General features: G+C 40.3%; 1 protein-coding gene across 4 annotated transcripts; it reads left to right on the forward strand.

The window, feature by feature from the left end:
* The first annotated feature begins 18 nt into the window (after nucleotides 1-18).
* apooa (apolipoprotein O, a) lies at nucleotides 19-11,851 on the forward strand. 4 transcript variants are annotated; one of them, XM_064350734.1, is made up of 11 exons: nucleotides 19-77; nucleotides 722-767; nucleotides 5,159-5,260; nucleotides 5,366-5,485; nucleotides 6,217-6,249; nucleotides 8,819-8,873; nucleotides 9,016-9,111; nucleotides 9,487-9,578; nucleotides 10,261-10,359; nucleotides 10,562-10,630; nucleotides 11,605-11,851. In XM_064350734.1, the coding sequence occupies exons 2-10, from the start codon at nucleotides 756-758 to the stop codon at nucleotides 10,613-10,615; spliced, it is 663 nt and encodes a 220-aa protein (XP_064206804.1). In that variant the 5' UTR covers nucleotides 19-77; nucleotides 722-755; the 3' UTR covers nucleotides 10,616-10,630; nucleotides 11,605-11,851. The 4 variants fall into 4 exon arrangements, with proteins under 4 accessions (XP_064206804.1, XP_064206803.1, XP_064206805.1 ...); XM_064350733.1 differs by lacking the exon at nucleotides 19-77 and adding an exon at nucleotides 343-482; XM_064350735.1 differs by lacking the exons at nucleotides 19-77; nucleotides 722-767 and adding an exon at nucleotides 1,148-1,290.
* The last annotated feature ends 683 nt before the right edge of the window (nucleotides 11,852-12,534 follow it).

The raw sequence follows: 12,534 nt of genomic DNA on the forward strand, positions 1-12,534 counted from the left end.
ATTAATTGTAAAAACGCATAGACATATTTATGTTTAATGTAGCCTTGTCTACGACGGCCAGATACAGATAACCTACTGTGTGTGTAGCTAACCTGCTTGACATATTTCAGAACTCATGTGGCTATAGTTTACTGTAGGATTTTCTTAACAAGGAGTGGCGTTGGCTACCTGGCGTTTCTCACCTACATCCACGTTCCATGTTGCCAAGCTTATTAAATGCATGTCTTCATTGAGGATCCGTTATGTTTAATATATGCAAGGGACATACAATTTTAGCCTAGGCTACTACCAGCTAGCCTACGAGTGATCTGACACTCTTGAAACTTGTGTTGGCAGTTATGGAAAGGTTGCTAAGGAACACCAGAAGCCATCGGAAATCTAAACTGGGATGGTTGGGTTACGATATTATGACATGCTGGGCAACGATATTCTTTCATAGTTAACCACTTTTAAACATCCGTGCAGCCTCTTGTCAACCCAAGGTATGGTGAACATAAATTACTAATCGATTATATCTACTCGGCTATTACTAGGCAACCTAGTAGTCCAACATGATTAAATATATTTCTAGAAAGCTACTGCTTTTTTCCCATATCAGATTTATGCCGATGGGTGTTATTGAATTAGAGACAAAAATGCAATTAAAAACTTGAAATAAAATGGGAACGTAAATGTCTATTTTGCACGTGTTTTTTTAAATGTATTTTTAACACATTCGCAGCCTTGGAAAAGAAAAACATCTTGGGAATAAGTTGATGCTGGAGCAGGTAACTATAGTGTTTGTGAAATGTCTAATTGCCTTCTGAACTTTCTATTTTAGACCATTTTCTACTCAAAATGTGCTGCACACGAATCTACAAAATTAATTTAAACTCAAACTATTTTAGGCATAACTATAGTTTGGTTTTCTGTCATATTTAGGAAAATTGTAGCCTATTTTCCATTCCTCAAATTAAAGTTCCTGCTTATGCTTAATAATAGGCCTAGTCTCAACATCACTAAAACAAGATGCTTTTTGACTAAATTGAGAAATCACTCTATGTTAGTTCGCTTTTTCTAAAAGGTAGTCTATTATGTAATCTACTAATCAATTTCAAAGAAATCCGAAAATGCTAATAAATAAATCGGAGTCCTTTTTAAGAGTGGTTTGATAGTAGGCTACATGACGGTGTTAAAACAGAAGGCTATCAGAGCTCGCCTTGGCAGATCTACGGCGCCATACCCTTACATGAAGTGTGTCCGATCTCTCGTGCCGTAGACGGAACTTAGGCACCTCCAAAGATGTACAAGGTGAGAAGAAAAACTTGACATTACCACCATTTTTTAAATGTAGCTATCGATACATTTTGCGTATCCTGTAGTCACGGGCCACGGTTTAGTAATTGTAATTCTAACCATGATCACTCGGTGTAAGAAGTAGCTGGGCTAGGACGCTGAATGAGAAGCACGTTAGTTGAAAGGCTGGACATTTCGTGATATTCGGTTTCGCTAGCTAGAGGGCTTTTAAGGACAAGTGGCAGCGTGTTGCCAGTTGACAGGCGATCGCCGTGAAGCCTGGTTATACTGGGTTCGTTTACCATATGTATTATACTTATTCTAGACTAAGTAGTGAATTGTGGTCTCTGCGTTTTCTACATAGCCTGTAATAAATTGAAATGGCAGGATGTTGCAGAACGTCATTTGACGCAGCCCGACGAGATATATTGCGTTATGACCGGATTTATGGACGACTGAGGTTACATTAATTTACAATATTGTATTATAATTACCACAAGACTGCTGATAATAATGAAAAAACCTGTTGACGATTAGCTTGTGTAATGGAAATTTCTCTCAAGTCAAAAAATCTCGTGTAGCTAAAGAAGTGCCTTCGAAAACTGGCGAAAGACCGTAAAACCTGTAAGCACTTGGTAATGATGAAAGGTTGGTGAAAGGCCGTCTGTGTTCAACTGAAACGTGGAAAGTTTTCTAGTCGACTAGGACGTAGCCAATTTCCTGCTAAAATATGAGCTATATTGGGGTTAACCTAATACGAAATGTCAACCCCAGATTCCCACATCTAAATGTTTATATTTCGGTGTCCCGGCTTTTACTCATTGGGGTGATTGTAAAACGTCAGCCAAATGCTTCTCGCTGACTCGTGACAGGACATGATGTGTGCTTAAAGAATTTATGTCAGTTTGGTATTTTGTCAACAGATGGAGATGCAGTTCCGGGTATTTGATGGTGTCTCAAAACGTAGTCTGAAGTGTAGGCTGCTTGCCTCATTGTGGCTACTTAAAGGCTGAGATTTTGTGTCTTGAAAAGTGACTGCTCCTCAAACAATTTGGCTTCAGTAATGAAAAAGTTTGATTTTTTCACAATTTATTTACATTACATTTATTTGGCAGACGCTTTTATTCAAAGCGACGTACAACAATTGCATACCGATGGTTATTGGAACAATTACAAAACACAGGTCAGATAAGGTACAATACTCATTATGTAACCGTTATTCGTAGCCATGAACACATTAAGTCCAGTTCCCACGGTAAGCATAGGCCAGGTCAAAAAGTTATGGTACATTAAAATAGGAGGCAGGAGAACAAGCTACAAAATCAAGATAATACAGGTGCAATATAAATGTTGGATGGAGGTACAAGTGTAACATGAAAGGGCTACAGGAACAAATCAGAAGGATACAATAAGAGCAATTCTAGATTGGGAGTGCCAAGCAGAGTAGTGATACTTAGATGCGTCTTCAGACCATGGCAGAAGACGGGCAATTATTGAGTGGTTTGTAGAGGAACAGGGAGTTTGTTCCACCACTGGGGAGCTAGGGTGGAGAAGCTATGTGGTAGGCACAAGCAAGAACTATTCACCATGATGGCAGAGAGTGCGAGTCACCCTGCTGTAGCAGAGCGGAGTGGTAGAGCTGGCGTGTTGGATTGAATCATGTCCTGTAGGTAGGCGGCGGCTGTCCTGTTGGCTGCAGTGAAGGCGAGGGTCAGGACTTTGAACCTAATTTGAAGAGGGAGAGGCAGTCACTGTGGTGCCATCGACGTGATTGAGAGCTCCCATCATAGGGAGGTCTTGTAAGGGATGAACAGCAGCTTGGTCTTTTTGAGGTTGAGCTTCAGATGATGCCTGGTCATCCATGTTGAGATGTCAGCCAGCCAGGCAGGTAGATATTCTTTCATTGACCTGTATGGCAGAGGGAGGGAAAGGAAAGAACAGTTGTGTATCATCAGCATAACAGTGATAAGAGAAGCCGTGGGAATTAATGACTATTTAAAATACATTATGCAAAATTATGTGGGTTTTTCACTCAAAGTTGTGAACTGTAGCCCGTAGAACAAGCCAAAATGTTTTATACTGTCCCTAAATCTCCAAGATGCCCCTTTATGAAATTTACTGGGTTCAGAAATGATCCAGGCATAACAATGACTGGGCTCAAAACAGTGGCATAGCCAGAAATGCAATTGCAGCTGGGCCTGAATAAAAGGGGGTCGGCCACACAATACATTCCATAAATAGCTCAATAGCATTTACAGTACATTACAAGCGCGAAAGTGTTCTGCTGTGCGTTGGCCTGCTGTGTTACACTGCTGTTAATTATCTGTTTAGTTTTGCCTACTTATGTGGATGTTTTTTCGCCAGTTTTATTTGCAGTAATACCGATTTGTCATTACTATTAGACTTAAAGGTCGTGTTAAACAACTAACATTACAGGTAACATAAACTAATCCATGTCCTCAAAACATATCAGCTTGAGAAAGTCTCATAAATCAGCTGCTGAAAATGGATGAAAATTTGAGTCGAAATATAAAAGTACATGTTGCTATTTAATAGGCTATATAGGCTACCAAAATTGTTACCAGAATTCATTACCTGAAAGTTCATTTTTTTCTTGGATCAGATAAAAGAACGTTTAAAGCCACGAGAATCAATCAAAGCTCGTTGGCATTTTCATTCCTTTCAATTAGGCCTAGTCTTTCGGCTTCATTCCCTAGTACTGTATTCATGGAATCCCCATACTGAATTTGGATGAGCTGGATTGAATAGATGAAAATGCTTTCGCTAGGCTAAGTAGGAGGAGGGGTATCATATCAGCAGGGAAATTACGCTCTCAAAGTAACGATGGTGACAAGTCAGTGTGTCTTTTTTTTTTTGTTGCTGTTATCACTAAAAGACGAGATGCGAGCTGCACCCTAGGATGGGCCTAGGCAAGAAGTGGGTGTCGCCTACATCAGCAGGGCACTCCCTCTGGGCGCATGGCATAATTGGCACATGTAAGAAGTGCCATGTAGTGCAGTAATGCTGATGAGAAAACATGGCAAACACAGAGGTCGAACATTAATGGTCTTACTTCACTCTTGGTGTCCTCAGTTTCAGTGGAATTCTGCCTACACACACTTAAGGATCCAGGTGGTGGTTTAAATATTGTATTTTGATTGTGGTGCAGTAAAGATTTTTTTTTTAAGCAGTTGTTTTTTCACCTTATTTGAGTACTGCTGTGCTCTCATTCACAGAAGAGGATTGTTTTAGTTCAGATACAGTTTGATATTAATGTTTTCAATAAATTCCACTTAAAACAACGTGTTGCTTCTTTCTGTATTACCTATTAACATTTAATCAGTCAGCTCACCTTGGTTCACTACACTGCTTTCTGAGATGTCAAATGTTTCTTAATGTTGTACTATCAGTTTTACAACTTTACTTTTACAGTGCACAACAATTTTAGAGCATTTGGGATGGATTGCTTGAGAGATTGAGCTTTACTCTGCTACTTTAAATCAGCTTTGGTGCCCAAGTATGCTTACAGTTTAAATGCTGAAAGAGTTCGGTTCCTATGCTATTTTGGCTTAGAAGAGAAACACAGAAAAACACACACATTCATAGTGTAGTAATCATTCTGTTCTCACTGAATGTCCCTGGGTCTTGTTCCTGTAGTTCCAGAATGTACATTTCTCCAGGGGTACATGATTAAATAATTAACATGGGCATCATAAAATAAATCTTTACTTGCTGATGTCATTCTCAGTTTACAAGGCATAACCAAATAAGTTACAATGTAATGTAACTTAAACTGAACATTCTGTGAGTCTGGTCGTGTCATTCTGTTGATCCTGTGTTGGGACACAATTTTTATGGTCACTCTGGTTTTCTGTGCCTGCAGGTGGCAGGGCTGACAGCTGGACCGGGAGCTCTGGGTCTGATGTCTGGGACAGTGTTTGCTGCCAGCGAAGAAAAAAATGACACCACCATGAAAATTGATGAGGTAGCACACCGCCATCTCTTCCGCAGACTGGCATGACATTAGACCGAGTGACCGCCAGTGTCATCCTAACTGTTTTTGGGCCTGATCACATGGTTTATGTTGCAGCTGTCCCTCTACACCACACCACAGCAGAAGTTCAGGTACGTGGAGCCGGAGGCAGGGCAGTTGGAGCAGAGCGTGGCCCTGCTGAGGAAAACTGCTGAGCCGTACACCACCTGGTGCGAGGTACACTCAACCACAGAAACCTACTGTCAACTGCACCGTATCAGCACATTCTGAAACATTCCGTTGTGGTAGTTTCTCCAGAGAATGGCCTCCAAATTTCTCTCCGCATCTATACAGCTTCAGCTTACGTTGCTCTATGCCGGAGCCCAGGGGTCCACAACTCCGGTCCTGGAGTGCTTGTGTTTGTTCTCACCAATTACCAAATTTTAGTTTTCTGACACCTCTATGAACTATACTGGTTCACTCCTATACTTCAGCACAGTAAAATCTTTAGGATTGTGGCTGTGGCTGGTGCTTATGAAAATGTCAGATCAATACATGATTGAGCAAATTAAATAATTAAGAGCAGAAGTTGGCAAAAAAAAAGTCCTTAAGGGGATCGGTCCTTGTTGTGCACCCCTGCTTTAAGTGCCCACTGTTGCCGTGAAAACAAATCTGAGCTTTACAGTAAATGGTTACTATTTACTGTTTTCAAGTCAACAGTAAACATTTCCTGTGTTTTCCTGCAAAGAAATCCTGTGGTGTTCCTGTTAACAGTAAGCATAACTGAACACCTTAAATGGTTAGCATGAACTATTTCTACATTAACAGCTATCAGAGACTGTTTCTACTCTGTGAATGGGAAATGTTGGTCTGCTTTTCGCAACGATTTGATTCTAATGCTTCTGCGCTCTTTGCTTCCATCACTGCATGTTCTTTTGGATTACGCCACTCTTCTTGTTCCCTTTCAGCAAACTGGCCTTGCTGTTGCACAGAAATATCAGGTACTTCATTCTCTTGAGGGATTCAGAGGAAAGGCAATGATTTGCTTTAAAGGGGACCTCCTGTAGAAACAAAAGAACTCAAAATGCAGACAATGGAAGATTAATTTCTGTCAGTTGGTTCTGTTTTCTTTTAAAGAGGCTGTAGCCTTTTCTTATATGTTCTTTGATTCCAAGCTTTAGGATTTCATGGCCATTGATATATATGAATGTATTTACATCAGGGGTAGACAACATGGGCTAATCCATTTCAGGATTTTGTGCAGACATTTGCCAACATTTATTTAATTAGCCCAATCATATCTTGATCTGACGTGTATAAGCACCAGCTACAGCCGCAGACTACAAGTGTATCCTAGAGATTGTACTGTGCTCAAGTACAGGAATGAAGCAGTGCAGTTTATAGAGCTGTAAGAAATGGTAATCGGTTGGAACAAAAACCAGCACACGGATCGGCCCTCCAGGACCGGAGTTGTGCACCCCTGATTTACATTCATCTGAATACCTTGGGTTCATTAAGACTATACCTATGGATGCCAAGAACAGTCAGCTACCCCTTCAAAAGGGTAACTTTTGAGTCAGAGAGGAATCCCACAGTGCATTGCTCTGTTGTGTTTATAAGGAAAAGCCACAGCCTTTTAAAGCACAAATTAAAAAAGTAAGCAATTTCAAACAATGGCCAAATGAGATAGATCTTTATGTATCATTCTCTCCTTTTTCAATTCAGTTTTCTACAGTTGAGGTTTTCTTTACAATATTAATATAATTAAATTAAAAAAACACAATTATAATCTTGGCAATCTTAGTGATCTTGGTTTGAGGGTGCTGTTGAGTGGTGTTTCCTGCTAAAACACTGCTTTTCAGTGTTGTGATGTGCCCTGCTTTCTGGGGTTGAATCCTGACATTGCTAGTGACACCTGTGGCCTGGCTGTGATTGGTTGCAGCTGTCACCCAAATATTGAAAGCCTCAGACTGAACTCTCCTGGTCAGTTAGAGCCTGCAACTGCCTTTGACAAATGGTTTTTTCATTTATGAGATCGATGGTCCTGTGAGTACTCTGAATAATCTTTTCACCAATGCACTCTGTACCTGAAATTTTCAGTCCGTCAGATCCATAGCTACCAGTTGCTGCATTAGAGGAAACGTTAAGTATCAAGCAGCTCTGTGGAGGAGTGGAGGGAGATTTAAGTTGAGGTCTAAACCCCTTTGTTATGTGGAAAGTTGTAGATTAACTCAAGTGTTGAATAAGCACGCGGTTGCTTATCCATTTCACAATTTGTCTGCTCTGTCAGACATAAGATAAAGCTGGAAAAAAACATATTGGTGCCTGTAGGTTGTTATCTCATGCTTCTGCTCTACTGCAGCTTTTCTCAGGACTGTAATGTGTCCGTGATATTTTTTTTTAATGATCACAAGTTTAAAAAAAAAAAAAAAATTTAATTTTTTTTTTTTTTTTTACAAGTTGTCAATTTTTAACCCTATCCTATCAGCTAAGTGAATCTAAGTTGTAAAATTGTAGTCGTACAATATGTTGATAACTTATCTTAACAGCCATACAGACAGTGTATTTATTTTGTAGGACCCCATCCAGGTCAAATTACAGGGCCTTATGTTCAGTTCTAATTTATATATAACATGCAGCTAAACCTGTTAGCTATATTAAAAATAAGACTAGTAACACACTGAAACAGACTTCAAAAGAGATAGTCACAGTTCACAAAGACTTCCGCTAAAAGTTTAAAGAAGTCAGTGTTTTCAGTTCTCAGAACACATTCCTTGATTAAAATAGGAACTTGAACAGTTAGTACCTTCGGCTTGTGTCATTCTCAGAACAAGTCTGCATGTTTGCTTCTGTGTTATTTCCATGCAGTTGCACAGACACCATGCTTTTTCGGTTCTCTGTTTTGTTTTCTGTTCTTTGTGTTGTTTGCCACTTCCTGTTGTACTTGAAGATGAGTTCACCATGCAAAATGTTGCACCTCTGCACCCTCAGCACCTCTGAAACACATTAAACAGTGTTCGGCATATTGTAATCATCCCATCTGCTCTCTGGGTTGCTGTATTATTCGACAAAATTGTTAATTCAGCTGTTCTCTGTGCTGTTTTCAGGATACTGTTGATTATAGGCGAGGCAATTTTTTTGCACCATTTCAAAAATATTTTGGTGCACCTACTCACACATCACTGTAATCATAATATATTGGGTATTCTGTTTCAATTTTTTGGTTTTATTCAAACCCTATTTATAATATTCAGTATCTGAAATAGCATTATATTATATGGAATTAACAAAGAATGAAGAAATGCATCACTCCTCCACTGTAGTCAAATGAGTGAAGTGAAAATGAAATAGCTTGCATGTACTTATCAAGAGTTCCCGAGTAGCTAGCTTGCTGTTGAGCCAGATGTGTTTGTGTTAGCTAACTGCTTAACCCAGGTCAAAACTCTAAGATTATGTAATGTGACTTGCATTACATAGTCCTATCTGTAGAAGCTCAGTCTGTGCAGTGCTCATAAAAAGTGTTCCTGCATATTCAGCTGTTCTGTGTTTGTTTTTTCCCATTGGTCACAGGGTGTCTACAGAGATGTAAAGCCCAAAGTTGAGAGCTCCATCCAGTTTGGTAAAGGTGAGACAGGCTTGCATCTGGTGACATGCCAGCACTGAGACTTTGCAACACAGAAGGAAGTGCTCTGTGTATAAAGCGCACGCATTTACAGAACTCATACAGAAGCAAAACTGAGTATGATTCCTTTGGTCTGCCCTTTCAGATTGCTATGGCTGTCTGAAAGATCCTCCTCCTGAATTCTACCCCCGGGTTGGTGTCATTGGATTTGCAGGCATCCTGGGGCTCTTTCTTGCGAGAGGTGACATGGCACAAACTTATTCCATTCTAATTATATTAACGACTTTAGCAGCCAAGCCCCTTTTTCTTTGGTCATACTTGTCCCCCATTCCTGTCATGGACCCTTATTCTCTTTTTAAATTTTAATAGTAAATTTAAATTTAATAATACATTTTAGTGGCGCTGGCTGTATTGAAAGGTGCCAATAGATGTTGGACAGTGTATTTTACATTACCATAACATTTTTGATGCCCCTGCTCTAATTTCACCAGTGTGTTCAACAGTGTGTATGGAAACTTGTGCCTTTTGCACTCTGGTCTTTGTTTGTGGCTTCCATGTTGTGTTCACAGCCTTTCTATGGTAACTGGTCTGCTAACTGAGTCTGTATGGTCCTCAGGCTCCAGGATTAAGAAGCTAATCTACCCCACTGGCCTGATGACTCTGGCAACCTCCATGTACTACCCTCAGCAGGCTGCCTCAGTTGCTAAGGTGATAGATCTGGTGACCTTGTGCAGAAGAGTTTGAATGGAATATTCTAGAACCAGAGCTTTTTCATATAGATTTGCATATAGAACATACTGCTACCCCTGCCCCCCTGGGAAGAAAGCATTTTTGTCATAGATCAGCATTAAAGGTCAGAGATAAGTCACTGTCATGTTTTGAAGTATAACCCTATCATTGATATGGGTTAAATAAGGAATATACTCTGCTTCCTGTGTCTGCATCCTCTGGTTTGTTTTGAGTGTAAACATAGCTCTTTTCCCTTGCCAACAACATATCAACACAGCACGTCTGTAGTTTAGGTATGTAAAGTTTGGTTGTATCCAGCTTGTTCTAAAAAAATTTTCAGGTGAAAATTTCTCTGGGAAGTGAGCCAAGTCTTCAGGGGTTCCGCCAGAAAAATATTTAGTGGAGCGGGTATTCATGTCACCTACACCTGATCTGATGAAAACATGACTTCACAATGCCAATTTTGTTGAATATCGCCACCATGCCTTTTTCCCCCGTCCCCGGAGATCTCAGTCTGAGGTTTTCTAGATTTTTCTCTGCTTGTGGAGGGGTTTGTGAATTCAGCAAAGGTGCCGTGCCTCTGCTGTTGATACTGGTGGGAAACACTGCTCTTTACCACTCTCCCTTTTTCTTTTCATGCCTTTCTCTCACTGAATTTCAGGTGACAGGAGACAGAGTGTACGAATCCGCTCTGCAGGGATATGTTGCCATGGAGGCTCTCTGGAAGGGCAAAGCCACTACTAAGCAGGGGAAGGAAAAGGTTAGGCACTGGAAAATATCTGTGCTACAGATGCATGGATAACTGTGGTAGCAACCATCAGTATCACCTGGCCTGTCCAAGACCGTTTGGTCTCCTGGTTTTAAATCCCCCAAATCAACCATTCTTGTTGACTCGGCTGTCCCACTGAGATTAACTGTACTGGTTCTGCTAGTCACGTTCTTACTTCTGTTTCCTTTGCCAGTCTGAGAAGGCAGAACAGAAGACTCAGGACAGCAGCACACCAAGCAGAGACTAAACATGAGTGTAGCAGGTACTGTACATCCTTACCACAGCCCAACTATACCACATACCTATCCGCTGTCCGTCTGTTATGCATGCCTGTGTGACGAGTTGTACCTACCCACCAAGTTTCCGTTATAACACACCTGTCTATTATACCCAGGCAACACATTTGTAACACATCTGCATATCATGCTTAGATGACACATTTGTCCATCATGCCTCTGTAACACAGACCTCAATGACTGCATGTGACCAGACATCTGATTTTCTCCTGGTCTGACATGTCAGTTGGTCATGAATGGACATAGTCTGGAGCCATCTGTCCTGATTCTACTGGTAGAATTTTGGTTAGCCATCTGCTCTTAACAACTAAATCAATCAGAAGCCAGGGAGGTGTGACGTAGAGGACCGTTTGCATGAGCATCTGAATTTAGTAAAAATTATAGCGGAAAAGGCACAAGGAGCACTTTCAATATTCAAAAATACAGGCTGGGAAATATTCTAAAACTACTCTAAAATGAAATCGTACTTTTTCAATAAAGGATCAAAGTAACCGGTCACGTTGTACAGTTTGTATTGTAAATTAACCTTTCATACAGGCCTATATTCATGCTACTTGGGATCTCTTACACCTTTGCTTGCATTGCTATTCCATGTTTTGTCTGCAGAGCAACAAATGGATGAAGCTTCACCTAAATTGTTCCATGTATCCTCGATTATAAAAATGAGAACAGAATAAAGCATTGTTGTTGGATCCTTTATTGTCCTTGAACGGACTTTCCTTTGTGAATTTAAGTGGGTACCAGAACTTTGGCTAGTCTGGGCTTGTCAGTAGCCATTAGATTCTTGTGTTATAACTCACATATACATCACACAACCTTGCAAAAGCATCCTGTTGTGTACTGGGACATTTCTACTCTTCCTGGCATATTTAGTGTCTATATCCTAACAACTAAACAGTAATCATGTTGTGTAATGCATCTGCTTGCTCTGTATTCCCAGGTGCAGTACATCCATGGGTCACCAAAAGCTCATGTGTATCTTGGTAACACAGGTCCTCCCAGCAATACATCAAACAAGTACTTTCTTTCCATCTCCTGGGACCTGCTCTTGCACTAGCCTCTTCCTCTTTTTCTGTTACTACGACAGAGGACGGGGCCTGTCACAGATGTTCAAAACTTGAATTGTACTACTGCTTTTTGGTCCCCCTTGTAATTGAATGTATTTATGTAAAGAAGTTTTAACAAACTGTCTGACCGGGCTATTTTTTTCCTTCTGTGGTTTTCATTCCACCATAACACTTAACAAGTAGCCTTTTCTTCACCAACACTGTTTGGTCCTTTGCTGTGCTATGATGTTAATCCAACAGAATAATAGGGCGTATACAGTAGATTCTAATTAAGTATAAATGCAGCATTGTGCATGTATAATATTTTTTTTGGCAGTCAAAAAAACCTTTGGTATTTAAAAAAATATATATATTATTGCATTAAAAAAATGTATATACAGCATATCTATAGAATATGTGCTAAGAAGGGCTGCATGTCTAACAAGACAACTTAGGAAAACAGACCTATGTCATACGATCATTGTGAACTATTTTTATAGACAGGCTAACTGTTGGCAGCCAGATGGTTGACCCAGAAAATCTGTCCTGTTTTCCTTAGTTAGTTTATAGTAAATAGATGCAGGCTGGAGCCAGGGAAGCCATTGTGAACATCAATTGAAGCAACATAAAATTTCCAGTGGTGGGGGGTGGGCAGGGGACTAGATTGTGTGGGCTGCGGTGGGTGGTGCATCGCTCCAAGGAATATACATTTTGTCTTCTGAGCACTGAATTCAGGAAAGGTAAACTTAAAAAACAAATGTAATCATTTTTTTCTGAATCCAGAGTTCCCAGTTGGAAATGTATTTTGACACGAAGATATTCCG

Source organism: Anguilla rostrata, chromosome 9, assembly GCF_018555375.3.
Source record: "Anguilla rostrata isolate EN2019 chromosome 9, ASM1855537v3, whole genome shotgun sequence".
In the NCBI taxonomy this organism is placed as follows: domain Eukaryota; kingdom Metazoa; phylum Chordata; class Actinopteri; order Anguilliformes; family Anguillidae; genus Anguilla; species Anguilla rostrata.